General features: G+C 37.8%; 4 protein-coding genes across 4 annotated transcripts in view; 2 read left to right on the top strand and 2 right to left on the bottom strand.

The window, feature by feature from the left end:
• The window catches only part of LOC143448215 (beta-1,3-galactosyltransferase 4-like), a 31,687-nt gene that overhangs the window by 3,683 nt on the left and 7,172 nt on the right, over positions 1-20,832 (top strand). The gene's annotated exons all lie outside the window — the stretch shown is intronic.
• Positions 693-1,990, bottom strand: LOC143448216 (ATP-dependent RNA helicase DHX58-like). The gene is made up of 5 exons (XM_076947834.1): positions 1,955-1,990; positions 1,602-1,756; positions 1,349-1,519; positions 1,133-1,266; positions 693-1,064 (listed from the first exon to the last, which is right to left on the bottom strand). Exons 2-5 carry the CDS (start codon positions 1,722-1,724, stop codon positions 827-829), a joined length of 666 nt encoding a protein of 221 aa, XP_076803949.1. The 5' UTR covers positions 1,725-1,756; positions 1,955-1,990; the 3' UTR covers positions 693-826.
• Positions 2,593-5,468, bottom strand: LOC143449833 (microfibril-associated glycoprotein 4-like). The gene is made up of 6 exons (XM_076950162.1): positions 5,161-5,468; positions 4,992-5,095; positions 3,966-4,062; positions 3,790-3,886; positions 3,536-3,673; positions 2,593-3,374 (listed from the first exon to the last, which is right to left on the bottom strand). The coding sequence occupies exons 1-6, from the start codon at positions 5,402-5,404 to the stop codon at positions 3,188-3,190; spliced, it is 867 nt and encodes a 288-aa protein (XP_076806277.1). The 5' UTR covers positions 5,405-5,468; the 3' UTR covers positions 2,593-3,187.
• LOC143450029 (fibrinogen C domain-containing protein 1-like) lies at positions 17,685-19,716 on the top strand. The gene is made up of 6 exons (XM_076950421.1): positions 17,685-17,843; positions 17,914-18,080; positions 18,171-18,267; positions 18,540-18,636; positions 18,830-18,967; positions 19,140-19,716. The coding sequence occupies exons 1-6, from the start codon at positions 17,726-17,728 to the stop codon at positions 19,324-19,326; spliced, it is 804 nt and encodes a 267-aa protein (XP_076806536.1). The 5' UTR covers positions 17,685-17,725; the 3' UTR covers positions 19,327-19,716.

Here is a 20,832-nt window from a genome sequence, read left to right as displayed (position 1 = left end):
ATTTCTGCTTAGGTCTAGTGCAGCGTGATACGAGCAGCCTAAGACCACTTGCTAATCTACAGTATGTGCTATTGTTTATAAACTACCGGTAAGGTACCTAGCAGCTCCTATCTCAGTTCAGAAACTCTTTAATCGTGTATGGCTGAGTAGTGAGTATGCAAAAACAAAGGCAAAACGGTGGACTGCTAGACTAGATATTTTTTTACTCCTTTTACTAAATACAACACAAGAAATTGCAGCAGGCGTTGATAAATCACAGCCATATGATTAGTTCATTACTGTTGTTCAAGAATACGATCTTTATATTTCGTATTTGCATGTCAGTGGATCACACAACAAGTGAACAACTTGCGGGAACTGTAAGGAAGCAGGCAGGACATAGCAAGTGCGCAATCACAAATAGAACACATAAATAACCTAGAATCATCCGGTATAATGTATATACTTGTCCTACTACGAGCGATGGGATGCGGCTCTTTAAAAAAAAGCGATGCTCCGTTCTTTAATTAAAAATGTTGCGGTAACATTCGTTCCTGTAAAACGCTCCAAAAAAGAATGACTTTATTGGCAAGGTCGCTCGCAACATGAACGCAGTGTTTCCAACAACACAAATAGTAAACACATGGTGGCACTAATACGGACACTACATATGCGTCCACAGCACTTTTTGTGCGGAATGAGCAACAAACGGGAACGCATTTTCAGGTTAAAAAGATTGCGGTCGTGTCCAGCTCTGAGTAACTTACTATGATAATCGACCAGCGTATGCACACTTATTAAAATACTTGACCTAAATACATGACGTCATTAATGCGTCATGAGCACGTCATTCGTCCTCATCTTCTAGGTCGTCAAGCTCCATGGTTCCATCTCTCCGGACTCTGGTTCGGAGCAAAACTCTCAGATCGTCTCCATCCAGCTCCTTGCCCAGTGAGTTGAATGGAACCTCCTTCCATTTCTTCTTCACTGATCTGTATCCTCTCTCGCCGGTGATGAGGAAGTTCTGGATCTTCAGAACCGAGATCGGACACGTCTTATAGCGCATGCGCAGTCCCCACTGTCGCCTGGAAACCAACAGAAAATATCCAAAAATTTGTTTCTGTAACATCTCAGATTTGTTTCTGCAACAAACCTGCATTTATCGTTTTTGCACAAAATCTTCCCGATGACAAACTCGTCATCACCAATTTGCTTCCCTTCGTTTCCATCCGGGACTTCAAGGAAGTAAGCCAGGCTGGGAAACTTTGGGTCCACCACAACGCGATGCTAGAATGTAAATGTTTTTAGCAACTGAATGAGGAAAATAAAATTGCTGGCAAAATTCAGTGCAACAAAATATCAAATTTACCTGCATATTTATGTGTCTGAGATGTTGTGATGACGTGACAGTTTTTTTGCACCACAAACAACTCAACTTGTAGATCATCCTGTCATCAGGAACTTTTTGTTTCTCCTTGTGTTCTTTTACTGTCTTCATAAAGCTTCTATCTTTCTCAAGTTTCTCCTGAATTTTACGGATCTACGACAACAACGACATCACATAACGTTTGGAACTCGACAAAATGTTTTTCCAAACAACTTAATTTTCATCTAGATTTTACCTGTGACTTCAATACATTTGGATCGCGACCTTTTACTGTTTTAAGAATCTCATCGGTAAGTTCAACACGAATCTTGTTTTCTCGTTCTCTCTTCACGTGACCACTGTCGTCATAAGCCAGCATGACAACTTTGCTGTTATCCGCCCTTCCTCTTCCTTCAGAAAAAGTGACCTGAGTGGGTTTTGAACCAAAGACCTCTTGCACAGAAGTCTACTTAGTTGCAGTTCAAGTCAAAATGTGGAATAAAATGGGTTTAAAAAAAAGTGACCTGAGTGGGTTTTGAACCAGAAACCTTAGTCACATACACCCTTCAAGGTTACTAGACAAAAGTGCGTATCCTCTGTACATTTCACCTTTTCTTTGAACTTGACCTATTTCATTGGTGGAGTAGTTGTAACTAATGTTCCCTCTAAGCTGCGCGCGTGAGCAAATGCGCGCTGCTGACACGGTCTCCGCGCACAGAAAATCTGTGCTGCGCACAAGAAAAAAACAACCTGAATTAAAAATAGAATAATCGCATAATAATGGCCACAGTGCGAACGTGGCACGTTTGATGTTGTTCACAGTGGTCCAAGGGACCGCTCAGGGAGTTATTGTGTTTGCTCAGACTCGTGAAAAATTAGAGGGAACGTTGCGTGGAACGTAGATAGATATCTAACCATAGATATCATACACACAACTCTATAGATATATAACTTATCACTGTTATTGTCTCGTGAAAGCAAAACACGCCACGCAAAGATTTGGTAAAGTTTTTAAAACTTCCTCGTGTATTTGCTGATGTTTTATTCTTGAAATGATAAACGTAGACAGACGTCATCTGCTCTGCTTATTTGACCATGACTAACACATTGGCTTCACGAAAGCAAACGTTTTGCTTCCAAGCTCACTCTTTCAATCTTTACTTCAATCTTTTGCTTTGTACATGTGGCAGAGAATTCAAAGCAAACTTTTTGATAATTCATTAATTCAGAAGAATTTATTACTCGGTTAATCATTTTATTGCTGGAATACCAACTTTGTGGGCTAGCATAACATAATTTGCTAATACAACACTTTTAATCACATTTATCAATAATATAGCAGTTTAGCTTGCGATTGACAACGCGACGTGACAGTAGCGACTATGGTAAAGACAATCGGCTAAATCCCCAGCCCTAGTAAAAACATGGCGAGTATATTCACGTGGAACGTATAATTGAATGACGGTGTGGTGCCAAATTTGTACTGGGTATTGTGACGTAAAAATGTTGCATGACTCAGAGTTTGTCTTCCTACAAACTTCTTAAGGTTTGTTTTGTTATTTGTAAGTTATATTTGTATCTTTGAGTTGCATACGACGGCAATCTCTAAGGTTTTGAATGAAAATCTTACACTGAGTCATGCGACATCAACACGTCACAATGCCCCGAGCAAATGTTACATAACAACCGCATAATGACGTGCAGTATAACACATTGACAGAATGTATATACAGTATTATGACGTAACACAGGTGGCAACTTATGGTTACAGTTTGTTACGTTGCCGGTCTAAATACAGTTCAATGTTTACTTGGTTGGTTAAAATCAACTCGTGGATTTCATTCAGTCGCAACGAAGTTTCATTTTAGTTTCTTTAAGAGGTTCATTCCATCCTTTCCAATCACGCCAAATAATTCCATGCCCACTTCCACTTGATTGACGCATCCAGACTCCATTGAGGAATGAATAGCCGCACTTATTAAACCACCATCCCTGAGATCCTCCATTGATAGTTGCGCAGTTTCTACCACTAATATATTAAACCACGAAAGATTAAAATTACTTTGTTGCATCTATTTATATTCTATCTTATACGTTACTGGCAGGATATAACTGAAAATCCTACTGAGGTTGTGGCACTTAATGTTTATTAAGTTGAACATATATGTTCCTGAACATAAGATGACGTACATAAAGGAATCGTTATCGCTATCATCTGTCGAGAATGATTGACCATTGTTATATGATGTTAAACTGTCTCCTGCATTTCTGCTGTATCCGGAAACACGAAGCCGATATAAATTTTCAGCAGATTCGATCGAAAACGAGCTGCAAAAACAACAACTTGCTTTAAAAGATTCGAATCCAGACAACTAAGTTGTAATTTACTCAACAAAGTTTTACGTTGATCTTCGTTATTTATGTCACAACAATCGTCTTATGACCTATAATCGGCGTGACGTTGGTTTCCATGGAAATCCCACAGCTCTATCTTGAATCTGCATCTTCCTCCACGCGTCATCTCGTGGATGTTGTCGAGTCCTGTAAGTAATGAAGCACGAATATTAAAACGAAAAACATCAAAATAAAATGCGTTTAAGTTGAACTAACTTCCTCTTACCAAGCCAAAATTCTCCATCAATCTGGCCAAAACCGTTCGCGTAGTCGTCCCATGGTTGACTAAAATTAACACTTCCGTCAATTCTTCGTTGGAAAATCTGTTAGTAATTTGAGTTTACATTTTAGCACAAGTGTAATACGTTTAATTTATATGTTTAAACAATCTTCAGTTTATTACGTCATAATACAAGAAGTACGGCAATATTTACACTTCGCTTACAATACGCAAGATATATCTTGTCAAGTTGGATCTCTTATTCCAGTGAAATGTTCATATTTTTGCTAAAAACTTCAAGTTAAGAAAAGTTTAAACTCATATTATAGGTAGCTGTTTGCTGCAGGTGATTTGGGTGAAATAAATCAGGTTTACGTGGCGCTGGTTGAATTTCGCTCGTTTTCACTGCAAGCGACTTATGCAGTTCAATGCAATTGTATCGCGTGCTGCATAAACGAAGCGAGTTAGACACAACAGTAATGTTGGCATGCAACACAGTAATTATTAGCGTACAGTCTTTTTATGCATCGTGGCATGTGACCCAATGTGAGCTTATGATCGCCTCTGTACAATCGCACACGACTAAAGCTCCCACAGCAATCCTTGTTCCATTGTTGTGGATAGTTGCATTAAACTTACAAATTCAAGGTTATATTAAACAGTTTTCAATCCAATTGTTTGAGTTTGTCAGTAAGCGTTTTCTAATCAACCGCAAGTTGGCAAACAATCTTCATTCAACGTTTTGGAAATTAAGTTTCAGAAAAGTGGAAAAAGGCACATTTAAAAAAGCGCGAATGCGTGTGAAAACAAATCATTGCCGTTTTTGTTTTCTTACATTCTTGCTACAATGCAAATGAATAGCACACAATGCATTGCCGCCTTGAAGTCCACACAACTTGATAGCTATCGCTTCAATACTACACAGTAAGTGTATATACTTCTATATATGCTTTTATACCTTTCAATACTACTGTAAGTTCAACATAATTTGTAAGCTATTCCAGTTATAACTGTGGAAAGTCTTTCACTCACGGTCCATCCATCCTCGCAGTAAACTTCAACACCACTCGTCAATCGTTGTGGACCGTCGCGTAGTGACGTAGCACATGACCGAGGAGTGAGAAACTCTTCTAACTCTGGAAACTAAACTTCTTGAAAAAGTGACAACAAACAAAATATTTTTTATCTCACATCAACTTACTTGCAAGTCTGGTTATTATGTCGGTCCCTAGCGACCCCAGGGCGCACGATTCTCCTTGCATCCCCTTCTCTCCAACTCCTCCGCGTTCTCCTTTCGATCCTGGATCCCCCTGAGCTCCTGGAATTCCGGATTTCCCGGATCTGCCGACATCACCTTTGTCTCCTTTCTGCATGGTGGAGTTGATGACGTCATTGTTACAGTCAGTGGTAAGGACTTGACGACGTTCTTCCGAGTACGTCATCATGACGTAACAAGACAATGAAAACAGAAAAGTCACTCCTCTAATGGTTGACTATGAAGATCTTCCGTTGAAGTTGATGATATGAAATTTCACCAAATCGCTGCTCGTTATATAACCAACTTCGCTTCTACGTTGACGTCATATATAGGCTTGGAAACTTGGTACCAAAATTTCAAAATATTTTCTACGAAATATCGAAATTCCTTTCTTGACGAAAAACATGTTTTGCACGAAAACAATCAAAGCTCAACCGTTTACAAAGAAGCTTAAATATTAAGAAAGCTTGTACGTCAAGAAGCGTGAGAAAGTGACGATAAACATCAAATTTTTGTGCCGGAGAACATTTTAATAACATCATTGACGTCACAAGATGCTTGTTTTTGACAGAAATGTTTCCACAGCAAGCGATGACGATAAAAGATTAAATTTTTTACTTAAGGACATGAACCGCATTTGCGTCAGTAACAGAACACATGACGCTGCATATGAGGTATGCAGCAGTTCAACCCAAATTAATTTTTCCCAGAACATTTTCTAAAGTGACAATTAACATGATTCATTACTATCGCCATTTTATTAATATTTTCTCAAAAAAACGGGCTATAAAAACGCTCACAAATTTAGTGCAAATTCTCAGTCAACAATGAACGTTTTTAAGCATGGAGGTACATGAGTCGTCTCACAAAAGATAAGCTTTTAGCTCATGTTGTTATTTATTGTGGTGGTGTTGTAAAGAGCTTAATATCATAGCAAATGATGGACCGACACCAGGTGAGAAAGTTTAACAGCTAGAATCAGTTGTGGATCTCTTCTCGGTTTGAACCGCCCATGTAATAGCAACTTTATCGAACACGCACCTTCCGATCTGGAGATCACATAAAGTGTACACAACAACTACCTAAGCATAAGAGAATTATTTGCTCGAGGCAACGCATTTTTCTCTGCTGATAATTCTCAGATTACCTGATGATATCATCATCGTAGCATCAGTTGATTTCCTGGTATTGTTTTACTATCAATGTATTTGTTCTCGGAGTTCCATGTTATCATTGAACCATTTAGCCATTTAGCTTTATCACCTTCCGATCTGGAGATCAAATAAAGTTTGCACAACAACCAGCTACGCATGAGAGAAATTAATTGCTTGAGACAACGCATTTTTTCTCTGCTGATAATTGTCAGATTACCTGATGTAGTCATCGTAGTAGTATCGATTACCATTATCGTAGTATCAGTTGACGCACACGCACCTTCCAATAACAAGCATCTTCCGATCTGGAGATTTTGTCATTTGCAACCACTTCTGAACGAAGCCTTTAGAAACAGTTGATCATTTGATTTTCACATATTTATTCGAACATTCTTGTCATTGGCGCAGGACAAAAATACGTTCGAAACTAGTCATTTTAATAAAATCATGTTTTTATTGCAGTTTTGCTTTTAACAAGCTTGTGGTAAAGTATTAAAAACATGCGACTATGTATATTGTTATAGTAAAGTATTTTAGGATATTTTTAAGTTTTTATTAATAATTTTTGATTATTAATCCGATATTTTTAAGATTTTTTTACAGCCGACACTATTTTTTAAGCGAATAATATCGTGACCAATATTGTTGTGATTGCCTACCTATCAGGGCCATGTTAATCACAACTGTCTCGGCGGTTACCCAAGTTCAGTTGATGCAGATTTGTGGAGACTTGCTTACTACTATGCCAGCATTGATCACGACTACTTGTCTGAGGGTGTTATTATAAATGTCACATGACTTGGACGACCGCATGCTCGGTGATTCATGGAAATCATAAAATGTTTCTCGTACTATTTTGTTGTTGTTTGTACGGTAAATACATTCAATAAAATGTTTTCTTATTTTCGTGTTTCTTTAAAGTAAACGTTTGTTTGTTTATCGGTCATTTTATGTGCGTTTTTGGCTTGTAGTCTGAACTATATTCTGACTCTGTATAAAGAAAACATGCCACTTTAAATTTGGCATAATTTGCTTAAAACCTTTCTTTTACCGCTCATAGATATGTTGGTGAAAAGTCTATTAGTTTTATTTATTTTGCTGGTACTATAATAATGAAAAATGTTTGAAAGTTTTAGGAACGCAGCATATTTCTACTCATTTTAACAACAATCTTTCAAACAAGATCGCAGACTAATCATCAATTTTCACTTTGTTCCTTTGAATTATTTTTCGCTACAGATTGTTATTTTAAACTTAAGTTCTTTTGTGTTTTTGGTTTATTAAGCGCTCTTATCTGGTAAGGACACGTTTAATAAACAGAGTTAAAAAAAATATTACGAAAAAATTATATCGTTGGCAGTTCGAAAAGAACACTGAGTACTTCGTGAAACACGTTTGGAAACACAAAGAAACAGATTATTTCTTATACTTAATCTGAAACACGTTCACATTTAAGTAGACATGAAACATTTCAAAATCAATGTACCATACGTTAAGTTCTGTTTTTGTTCGGGTTGTAGGTAAACTGGCAGCATTCAAATCTCTGTATACAAAGCCGAAGATTGCAAAATAACACTTTGACAGTTTTCAGATTAACTTAGGTAATCACGGTAAAAAAAACATGTTTAATTACAGTATGAAAAACTCACTGTGTCAGTGAAAACAATAGGGTTGGCGAAAACGAACATGTAAACTTAGTAGGCATAAGTACTCCATAAAATATTGAGCAAATAGACTTTTACGGCGAAACAACAAGAATTCAATGCGTCGGAGTCATTTTCACACTTTCGAAGAAAAACAAAGAACTACGAGTAAAAAAAATTATCAAAACGTATTACGAAATCAAATTACACTGTGTGCATCAACTGTCAGCATGCGTTGGGGTGGGATCTGGGTTTTGGTTTAATCTATAGTCTAATGCTCTTTTAATCTTTTGGGTCAAAATTTCAGGGGAAAAGGTTTTCTGTTCATAAAGGCAGCTATTTCTAAATTTCCATATTTGGTGTCTAGTTGTTGTTATAATTGCCGTTAAAGTGTTGTCTTGTCTTTGGTTAAGATTTGGATTTATTCGTAGGTTTCCTATGTCCTGTATTGTATATGGGGATAAGCCGCAGTTTAGAATGGTTTTAACAAATTTTTGCATCTGGCGCCATTGGTACGTGATGTTTTTACATTTGTAAAAAAAATGATCTGGTGCGTTGGGACCAATGTTGCAAAAGGGGCAACTGGTGTCGGTGTTAGGTGCGTATGTTCCAACGTTTACGTGGGAGGGTAGAATGTTCCAAGCGCACCTGTAGTTAAAAGTTCTTAAAAAACTAGGTAATGAAGGCAAGTGGACTCTTTTCCATTGATTAAGCATGTTGCTGTTAACTGTATTATTTTCTCCTATTATGCGGTCGTATGTTTTTCTCAGTTTACAACCGGCCAATTCGTTTGGTTGTAAGTGGTATTTCTTTATGATTTCAATTATGATATCATAAAAAGGACGACGGTTTTGCGCGTGTGGCACATTGTTTAGCCTTACTACCCCCAGAATGTCCGACATCGCATGGCCAGTTTGATATTCTACATAGCAGTCATGCGTAGAGAGAGGTTCATTTAGTATTCTTGCGCGGCAGTAATTTTTTATTGTTCTTACATACATAAGGTCAGCGTATATTTCGAGGTTGGGGATTCTGTGTCCTCCCTGAAGCTTCGGTTGCTGAAGCTCGTTTATTGTCATATAAGTGTCCTTGCCAACAACATATGTTATTATTCGGTCGTTTATTCTTTTTATTTCCGATCGTGAGGCAGGGTAAGTTTGGGCCGCAAAATTGGTTATTGGCAGGAGCTTAGCTTTGATGAGGGCCTCTTTGGCGTCGTACGTGGCATACGTTTGGTTAAAGTTTTTTATTTCTTCCTTAATTCTGTTTGCGGTTTTTTTCCAATATTTCGATATGGTGATGTTACCTATTTCTGTACCCAGGAGCTCAAGTGATTTTATTTTCCATTCTATTTCCGTTAGGGGGTGGGTTGGTATGGCACTGTTGATCAATAAACCTCGAGTTTTTTGTTTGTTCAGATGATGCCGCAGCAAAGTTGTGGACGAGCACCAGGGCTGCATCGACTGAGTAGAGGTCTTTAAGTGTTAGCGTGATGTCGTCGGCATAACAGACATTTTTTATTTCGCGTCTACCGCTTTCGCTTGGGATGTCTTGCTTTGCAAACCAATACCGGAACACTTCGCGTAACTCGTTTTTTATGATTGGTAAGCATCGTTTGTAAAACTCCGCGCTGATACCATCAGGTCCCGGCGTTTTTCCGTTGGCGAGGGATTTTACAACATTATCTATTGCTTCGTTGGTTGGCGTGCGCCCTAGGGTTTCTAGATTTTCAGCGTTTATAGCACAATTTACCTCTCTGAGAAAGGTGGATTGTGTATACGTGTTGGTTTCTTTTTCGCTATACAAATGCGAGTAGAACGATCTTACCGTTTCGAGCATTTCGTTGGGATTTGAGGTTGGCAAATGATACTTGTCATATAATTCGTTTATAAAGGTTTTTCTTTGTTGTTTTTTATAATTCGCAAAAAACTCCCTCGAGCCCACTCTTCCACAATCCCTTCTATTTTTGGACATTTTGCTTAAAATATCTTTTTTTTTGTAATCACGCAGGTTACGTTTTGCTGTCAAATATTCTTCGTAAGTGCATTGATTTTGGTTTAAGAGGAGGACCGTTTCATTATATTCATTGCTTAAAGCTAGTTCGGTTCGTTGTATATTTGCATTCCGTTGCCTAGAAAATTTTGAAATTAAGTTTTTTAGCCTACGCTTTATTGCTATCCACCATGTATTGGTGTCTTCATAAATAGTGGTTTTTAAAGTTTTCCACAGCGGCCATCTAAAAGTTAGTTCGTTCAAAAATTGGTCATCGCCGTAAATTTTGACATTGTTTTTCCATATTCCCCTCCCTCTTGGCGTTGGGGCAGTAATATTAAAGGAGATAGTTACTTTCTGGTGGTCTGATAGGTGCGTCATTTCTTGTTCAATTTCTGTGGCTCTGAAATTGCTAGATAGATAAAATCTATCGAGGCGCGATTTTGTTGTACTATCTTGCCACGTGAATTGTTTTGCGTTGCCTTTCAGTAGTCTAAAATGGTCTGAAAGGCGATGGATATTGCACAAGTTTTCCAATTCGGTTGGTTTACGTCGTGGTCTACTTGGAGGTTCTCTATCAATTAGAGGATCATCTACCACATTAAAATCGGTTTGGTGACACTTAATCACGCGACACATAATCACTAGGACATTAATCACGCGACACATAATCACTAGGACATTTAATCACGCGACATTTAATCACATATTTACAATGTTTATTTACAATTTACAGCAATGTTATGCATGGGAAATGTAAGCAACTGCACGAAAATAGACTAAAATCTCGCTTGACAGATAACGGTCAACTGTGTTTTGCACACGCAGTTTCAGTGCCTTGTACCGCATTGGAATAGAAGGTTGAGTACCAGCAATTCCTTGCAGAAACGTTGCACGTTGCATTTGAATGTCTTTTTCAATTCCCTGTATGAAAGTCTACAATGTCGGGTGGTGGCATTGAAAAAGCACTTGGAGACCAAAATGCCAACCTTCGACTGCATTTGTGGTTCTTGCAATGCAACCTGCCCCGGCTTCGTAATGATTCCAACTTTCGATTGGAAAGATGGCTGAGCTGTAATTTTCACCACGTCCCGGACGTCGTCTGCCTCTGATATATGTGTGCTCGAAATACGAAAGCAGCTCAGGCATCTTCTCGTGATCGGGCATGCAATCAGCTAAGATCAGAAATAGCTCGACTACGTCAGAGGAAGGGACCATGGCTAAGGCTGGTAAACACCGAACAGCTGTTCTTAATTCGTCATTAGACTCGTAGTCACATTTCATGCCAATTTCATTAACTTTGCGCAGAACGCTTTGCGTTAGGTGACGCTTTGGCTTTAGGCCAACCTTAAAAACAATCCACATCGCCATCCCCACAGAGAGATGCACACGAGCTTGAATTACTGAATTTTCCTCACGCTTTTCCGACATCCAAGTGATTATGTGTCGCGTGATTAAATGTCGCGTGATTAAGTATCCAAGTCGCGTGATTAAATGTCCTAGTGATTATGTGTCGCGTGATTAAATGTCCTAGTGATTATGTGTCGCGTGATTAAGTGTCCTAGTGATTATGTGTCGGTGATTAAGCGTCGCGTGATTAAGTGTCGCGTGATTAAGTGTCGGTACACCATTAAAATCACCTGCCAAAATGATGGCTTCCTTTCCTACGATGTATTGGTGGACTGATTCAAAAAAACGGTCATTCTCTTTTGTCACATGTGACATAACGTTGGGCGCATATACATTAACTATTTTGAAGTCTTGGTCATACATTCTTAAAATTGCAGTGATAAGGCGGCCTTCAAGATCCCTTTCGACCTTTTTAAAGCTTATGGCGTCATGGTTAATCAGGATCGCAACACCTTTAGAAGGTAATTTCTTTTTTGGTGCGGAATTAAAAACAGCTTTGTCTGTGTGCCATTCGTTTTGCCACTTGGCTTCGTTATGGGGTTCGCATTTAGTTTCTTGTAGCAGAAATATGTGGGCCTTATCTTTCTTTAAGGTGCTAAAAAGCTCTGCACGTTTTGCCTTATCATTTAACCCGTGGCAGTTTAGGGTGCAAATTTTAAGGTAGCAAGTCATTGTTTTACAAGTGATAAGGGTTGATTCGATATAGAAAAACGTTCGTTCTACTGGTGTAAAAAATAACGGTGTAGGTTTTAACATAAAAAACAATGTCCAGATTACAACACACTTTACAAAAATACACATTTTTTGAATGGGCTATTTTTCTGATGTAGTTAAACATTAATAAATCGTCGTGTTTAAAAAAGTTGCATCTGGCACGTATTGGTGATTGCAATTGTTACACTTTTTTTGTCTCAGGCTATTTGCGCATTTTTCGTTGTTTTCTATACAGTTACATCTGTAATAGACCAACTTACACGAATGACAAAATGTTTTTTCACGTCCTACTGGTTTCGGTATTAAATTGTTACATTCGCAGAGTATTGTACCTTTTTCCTGTTCCTCTGGATTGCTGTATTCTGTCGGGTCTTCATCTGAGTTGTCGGTGGTGTCTTCATCGTCCTTGTGTTTCCTGCTGGGAGGTTTGTCCTTTGTCGAGTTTTGGGAGCTGCCAGAGTCCCTTTCCCTTCTTTTTAGACCTTTATTTGTTCTTTCAGCTGTGGGTTGGCTTCTGTTTTCTTTTGTTTCTCTGATTGAACCGTCAAAATGGTCAATTTCTTGGTAGATATTCTTGTTACCTGTTTTGGGTTTGTCCTCGTTTGGCGTAGAGTAAATCATCGGATTATCGAGCTTTGGAAACATCTCTTCACTTGGAGTGTACGGTAGTTCGGGCATTGGTGAGCTTTCATCAGAAGACTGATCCGATGCTCTTGTGTTCTTGGAGTTTTCTGATTCCCACGCTTGGGAAGTCACAATTCTCTGTTGTTGCCTGTACGGGCAGTCTTTTGCGAGATGGTCGTCTTCGGCGCAGCGACTGCATGTTTTTTTTTTGACCTTCATAACTCAGCATGAATCTGTAATGTCCGAAGTAAATGAAAGATGGTGGTTTGACTTCTCTTAATAGAGCCTTTTTGACTGTAAAGATTCTCCTTCCGTCTTTTTTTTGTCTTATTCTATCTCGACCGTAGGTGGCTGGTTTCGAGATTCCTAGGCTTGCAAGAGCTTCTCTGATACTTTCTTGAGGGAAGTTAATCGGTACCCATGAGACGGTTAACTCTGCGTGTTCATCACCATGAGCTATTGCACTGTTGATCCCTTCTACTTGTTCTAGTGCGTTTGCCAATTTTATTGCTCCTTTCTTGTTTTCAACTGTGAAATCAACGATGCTTCCAGGGCGTTGGACTATGCCTTCAATTGCGCTTAGTGGCATTTTAATCGAAGTGAGTAGCTGATATATCTCTCCTCGTTTCATTGGTTGGGCGAACTTTGCAGTCACTTCACATTCTCTGTTGTAGTTTTCTGGAATTTTGAAAACCCACTGACTTTTCTTTTTGACCTTGTCTGCGTAGGTCATATTGTCTTACTAGTCCTGAGAAGGACTTTTTGGTAAGTAAGACTGGTTCTTATTTTAAAGTTTTCAAATAGAACACTAAATATTGCTGTCTTTGGTTAGAGTGATTCAACTTTCTAAAGATCCTATCCAAGACCTTGACATGACATAATCAAACGACAGAAATACTAGCTCAGATTGACTTACCTTATTCAAATAGAATAAACTTAAGTTCTTTTGTTTTCTGTGAAATGAACTTCAGCCGAATTATACGATATTTCATATCGGCGGTGATTTACCTGAACCATCTCAGCATCGTGGCTTATGAGACTGGCAGCGGTGAAGTAGAAATAAATCATTACCAGTGCAGAGATTATATCGGAGTCGTTGGCAACATTACTGTACCGGCGCCTTTGCCACTGGCATCGTCATTAGTGTTTTGCAAGATGTTAACAAAGAGTTTGACCAAGTCGTCAACAACAACCACATCTACTTTTCATCAACATTTTACGCCACAATGGATGAAGCCTGCAAAGTTATTCTCCAACCCAACCATTACGTCATGCCGTCTTGCCCCGGGCAATATCCAACAGTGAATGACGTAACTGGCGGTGTTGTTGACTCAGTTTGAAAGAAAATTCGTACAGGTCTAACTGTCGTTGTTTGTCTTCAACCGTAACTTAACCGTCATGACGTCAATCATTAAAGAATTGTTCCTGTCATGTGACTCCAGTCCATCACCGCTTAGAGTTGTAAATCGGGCATTGGATGGATGCCCAACCATTCCTGGATTTGTTTTTAATAAAACGGCTGGTTTGGAGAACAATTGTCGTTCGGCGTGCCAGTCATTCCAGACTCCACTGGTATCTCATCACAAAGATGTATTCGGGCATAATCGCATCAACTCCGCACCAAAGCTCAAAGCGAGTTTTGCAGCCACAGCGCTTCAGTAAAGCGATGCAGTTCAGTGCAAAAACAATCACTCGCTGACGATCTAACGATTTTGTATCACATTTTCAACGTAGTCACGGAAATCGTTCACACAGATTTCATGATGGATTTGTAGACAAGAGTTGTAAACGATGACTCAAACAATGCCAAATGATAACATACCTTAATAATGTACTAAATATTTAATGTATATAAATATTTTAAATATATATATATATAAATATTTTTACTAATGTACTAATATTTACTAAATAATGTAGAAGCTTCATCAATAATAACGAAGATTTTCAGATTTTGTTGAATTATTTTGCCAAATACTGTCTGTTTAATATGTCCAGCAATATGCTCAATTATTTTGGCAGCAGTTTTCCACTCCCATATCTAATCCATTTTTTATCTGCAATTCAATTTCATCTTCTATGGATGAAAACGGTAGGTTGCGTTTTGCAATACTCTAAACTTTATTGAAAACCTTTTCTGTAAAAGTTACATATCTATCATTTATTTTGTCAATAACTTCCAGAATTTTCTTTTTCTCACCTTGTTTCAGTTCGGCAACGCACAAATTGTGGGCTTTGGATGTGAAGTGATTGTGCAATTTTTCCCGTACTTCTATATCTTCTATTTTCCCCTTGTCCTTTGATATTATGACTCGCCCATTATTTGGATATATTTATAGACTTTATATTTAGAGTCCAAAGTTCAGCACATGCTTCACATTATTTACGCCACATTCGTTCTCTCCATCATCTATTGGTTCATCTTCTGATGTTTTGTCACGTTTTTTCATTTATTGGTGGGCGCTCTGAGGATGTTTCATCTCTTGCTAAATTTGGTTGTATATCATCTGAGTGACAGTTTATTTGAATGACAGCTCATTTGAGTGACATAATTATCATCTATTGGTTCATCTTCTGATGTTTTGTCACGTTTTTTCATTTATTGGTGGGCGCTCTGAGGATGTTTCATCTCTTGCTAAATTCAATCCATAACTCGTGTATTCTGATTTTCCTTTATCATATATTTTTTGAAACTTGCCAAAAAAATCAGTTATACTCCGCTGTCGCTTCATCATAAAGGGTGTTAAAATCAGTTAAATCTATAACAAAAAACTTCCTCGTAAATAGCGATATAGAAAATTTAATCTGTTGAAGGGCATTATATTATTAGTAATAGATGTATACTAGCATTACATTATTATTAGATGTACAGTATACTTTTAGACTTTTGTTACTAGATGTACACTTTTAAGTTACTGGCAATTATGAATTTGTAAATATATGCACGGATATCACTCGAGCGTCCACTAAATGCATGTCGTAGTATTACGGCAGTACGATTAGTAATGGAGGTATAGAGGCCTCTCCCTGGGATTGAGTTTAACTGTCTAACGCGGGAGCAGTTTAAACACATTTGGACAGAAACTGTACGAAGAATGAACATGTTTAGTTTTGTATTCTCCAATATGATTTGTACATATAACATATATAAATAGGTTTTATATATACAATATATAAATCATGTATGTAAATTAGCCAAAAACAATTGATTAATTTTCCAAAAAAAGTTTTTAGCTACGCTGCATGCAGAATAGAATCCTTTGGCTAAATTAGCCACATCTGGCGACACGTGACACGCAAAAACCACCGAACCATACTCAGTGTTACCAAATAATTTAATTTAATAATAAATTCAAATCTTGATCAAAATCATGGTTATTTCGGCAAAATCACGTTAGTACCATAAGCAGGTGGCTGAAGCCGTGCAGAAACTTTTAGTTAACAGGCAACATGTTCGTTTATTTCGCACTGACTCATATTTCACCTTTATCGTTAACTCCGCGCATCTACATGTGAACTGTAACAACTGATCTTTGTTGATCTACCAATTGAGTTTCATCAAACGAGGATTTGTCAAAAATCAGACAGAATTGGTATTCACGCTTCGGCGAAGAAAAGCATGCAGATGACAATTATAGTAAACAATTTCGCCATAACTCTGCAGTGGGTATACTAGAAGATAAAGTACAAATATATAAACATGAACAATGCGAAGTGAAATAATTTAAGATATGAAAAAGCTCGTACTAGTGCTTTGATTGGAAAATATTGAATCTTTCAAACAAAAATCGTTTCAGTGAGACAGGAAAGCGTGGGTTGACGCACATTGTTTCTGTTATTAAATTAAAATCACAACAAACCGACAGTTGGCCAGTTGTGGAGTAAATCACTGTCTGACTATAGAAAGTGTTCATAGTAGTGTTAAAGATATTTAAGTAGAAACTTCCTTATCAAGAAGAAAATGCTTATGAAAGCTGCATTTTGCATATTACATAAGAATGTAGCATGTTATGCAATAGTTTAAAGGTGTGAGTGATGATATTGCCAGATGGAGCAAAGACAGAACAAATCTTGGGCAAAATTGGGATAGACTTAATTTTACCCTCTAATTTTTTAATGCTAAATACAAGTTTTTTTAAATTCCTTCTTCGCTCAGGATTGCGTCAGAAAACTTACATTTTGCCCACGAAATTGCATCCATATATTTGAAAATATGCTTTAAATTGATTAACAGCTTTTACTTCTGTGTTGAGATTGGGGCACAATCATTACAAAACAAGTTTGTTATAAATTTTTTAAACTTGGGAAAACTATAAATTCCTCTGCAGATTTGCGTAATATTAAGTGTATTGATCAAGCCTTGATAAGAAAGTGTTTAAAATAAAGAGAAAAATACAAAAATTGAACCAAAGGAAGGGCCCACACCATATCAAACTCGTCCATAGATCGTCTCGCAAAATATTAAACAGATTCCTGTAAAGCATTGGCGATGTGTGAGCTAGTTAGAGCGTTGCATAGGTCATAAGATGTTGTTCAGAGAAATGAGAGACAGGGAGCCTGCTCCTTCATTGAAATGCATGAGAAAGAATAAATTTGAAATAAATTAAAGTTTAAATTGAAGTTAAAACATTTATGAACGCATAGACAACTTATAAGGAGAAGTAACGCGAGCAAAATATGAACCAAGAACCCACGCTGCTTCTTACAATCACAGACGAAAGCATGCAGTAAATATACATAGTTAATGCGTGCTGAGCGGAAGTTTGCGCTTAATCAAGAAAACAGGATAAACCTCACAGGATGCTCTCAGTGAAGCGTCATCATAATCAAAACAAGTCTGTTCTGTTAGCAAGAAGTTTCAATAATATGTGATTTAATAAGAGCGATGTTTAAAAATCTAACGTTGTAAAATTAAACAGATAATTTAATTATCTCATAGTATAGACAGAATATCAGGATTTAAGTAAAATCATGAAACTGATAATAAAATTTCTTCTCTTGATCTTTTACGTCACTATGACGTATACACAACAATGTCGTCAAGTGACAACCACCGTGTGTGATGACGTCATCATGAAACGGTTGCAAGGTACATTTCGCTATTATTTATTTCATCCTCATTTTTTTGACGTCATTCTTTTCCTTCCTATTTTCCGTAGACTTGGAAGATTTGATGAATCGGTTGCTTACGTCATGTAATAGGACTACGTCATTTACCACAACACCAGAAGTACCAGAGCGTCCTACCTCATGCTCTACGTCATCAGTTAATGGAAAGCAGCTTTTAAAGTCCGGTGAAGAAGTGGTTTGTGAAGATGGGTGGACGGCAAGTGCCCAGTTTTTATTTTAATGTTTGTCAGGTTCCAGAAACTTTTTCGACGATGATTACATAATCGCGATGTCATAACATTGTCAGGTTTTCCAGCGAAGATTTGACGGGAGTGTCAACTTCCAGGTGGGATGGGACGATTATGTGCAAGGGTTCGGAGATAAAAATGGTGAATTTTGGCTCGGTAAGATCCTATCAAGTGTCGATAGTAATGTGACGTATGTGTGACGGTTTCTTCATGATTCTGGACTCGTTCTTGTGATAATTGATGGGTCCCAGATACCCGAGTTGACCACTCAACACAGATTTAAAAAGATAAAAATAAGAACAAGTCAAGTTCATTGTTCTCCAAGCGCACCGGTAACTGGGATGACGTCAATACAAACAACTAGGCTGAATAGACGTGGTAGCGTCACATGAGGCGCTAGTGATTGCCGTTACATAACATGTTTGCAGGACTTCAAAAGATTTATGAAATGACTCGGTGCGGCGGATGCGAACTCCACATACAACTGACTTCATTCGATAATGAGACTGCTCACGCAAATTACTCGTGAGTAATAAAGTAGCTTAATCATTTCATAAATTTTTTTCTGACGTTAGAAAACGTGCTGAAGACGTGACGTGTTTTGCTTTGTTCAGCAATTTGGTTAGCTTTTGAGTTGAACAGCTTGTATAGCGTTTCAGCGGCTTTGAACTTTATAATCAATCAACATAAATACGGAGACTTGTTGTTTATATTTTAGTTCGTTTTCCATCGGAACACCCAAATATGATTTCATTCTCAACTTGAAAGGTTACTCCGGAACAGCGGGGGACAGTTTGACGATTTCACACAATTATTTCCCCTTCTCGACCTTCGACGCTGAACACGGTTCAAACGGGCAAGTACACAATGTTTAACCTGAGTCTGTGGTCCGCATTTATGTAACCACACCGAGCTTAAATATCTAAAGTGGGAATAATTCAGTTCAGTCCATTGTTAGTTTTTAGCAGAATAAAATACGTTTATTACCTGGTTTAAGTCTAACAAAAGATAACTGAGTTTTGTCTAAGGAGGGTGAATTGCGCTGCACGCTTCGGAAGAGGAAGTGGAGGTTGGTGGTTTCACACATGTGGGAGCTCAGCACTCAATGCGGCTTGGGGTCCCTCGGAGGGGTTTCTGCACAACATAATCTGGAAATCCTGGAAAGGATCAAATGAAGCGCTTAAAGGCACGAAGATGATGTTGCGATGTGATTAACATCCATGTGTCGTATTTGTGACGTTATTTGGATTATGACGTATATTTGATATTAATGAAATCTCGATTTATTCATTCCTGTTGTGACATCATTTTTGGTACGGCGCAATAACTTTGTTCTACCTTTTTCGCTGTTCTACAAGACTTGTTAATAATTCTAAACCAAAACAGTATCAATTGGTATATCTAAAGAAATATAAATGGAAGTCATATAACTACTTACTGAATACATTTTGCTGAATACATTATGCATATACATTATGCTGAAGATTTGCAAGAAGTTTTAGGCCTAGGTTGTTAACGTATAAGCTGATCATGTTGATGCTCGCTGGTGTATGCGGTATGACCATTTTGAGATGTCTTATGCCAGCCTAACAAGTAACATCAATAAAAATATCTGACATTTGTAGTTTGTCATTGTTGGACCAACATTGAATAAGTTAAGTGATTTGAAGTTGCCACTTTGCTGATCTAGTCTGTTTGTTTTTCAAATGTTAGTGTCTGGCATGGAAAGGCTGATACACTAACAAAAATAAGCTTTACCAAAAGACGCTCAAAGCCTAAAAATACCATGAATAAGTACAATTAATGCCAACCAATGGCGACGTTGGGCAGTCCAGCAATGCTGAATAGCGACCCGGTGGACAGTTTAAAGTGATATTTCGGGATTTATTGAGATCTAATTAACAGCAAAACTGACGTTAAACCGATGCGAGCGAGCAATCTCTTTCCGTATTGAAAAGTTGCATTTGATTTTAAAGCTTCAAACTCTAAACAATCTTGAGTGATCTATGAAATACAACAAGAGCCAACAGCTCTTCTAGAGAAACAGCGCCTCCATGCGGAATGTTACATATACAGGTCTTCGTCGAGTAGTGGCGCCAGCGAGCTTACCGTACGTATTATTTTGCAAGGTTGTGTGCTGCTGCTGAAACAGCTTCCGATCAGCGCATTAATATCTGATAAAACCGCCAAAAGTAGTTCTACTCTGAAAGGAAACACGACTTTAAGTAGTTCCAGTAACGAGACACGCAATTAACAAAAAACAATTTAGACAACTTGCCCTTAGCGAGTTACGACTTGTACCGATATTTCACTAATTAATATGTAAATAAAATTAAGCCATGAAGGTAATTGTGACCTACGAAATCTTAGAAGCGTTTGGTGTCAAGGATAGTAGCCTTGTTTATTTCGCAACCAAAACAAAGAAACTTTATTGCATCTCATGACATCTATTTTAAACAGGTCATATTACCACTATAAAATTGTTTTGTTTTATCAGCAAATTTGGAATTCGACTTTACGCTTTTCCTTTTGCCTAAACAGATTTCCTTATGATGTCATAAACGCATTTGTTAAGAAAACTTTGAAACTTTCACCAATCACGAGACGGGATGTCTATCTATTACTCAGATGACGTCATCAGTTGTTGAAACAAACTGGAAAGAGAGATTACGCTTGAACAACTTTGACGTTTACGAGTTCGAGAAAAGCGATTTTGTCGAA

Source organism: Clavelina lepadiformis, chromosome 3 (genome assembly GCF_947623445.1).
Source record: "Clavelina lepadiformis chromosome 3, kaClaLepa1.1, whole genome shotgun sequence".
Lineage (NCBI taxonomy): Eukaryota > Metazoa > Chordata > Ascidiacea > Aplousobranchia > Clavelinidae > Clavelina > Clavelina lepadiformis.
The sequence above is the reverse complement of the archived record's forward strand: the minus strand, read 5'-3'. Positions and strand labels throughout refer to the sequence as shown.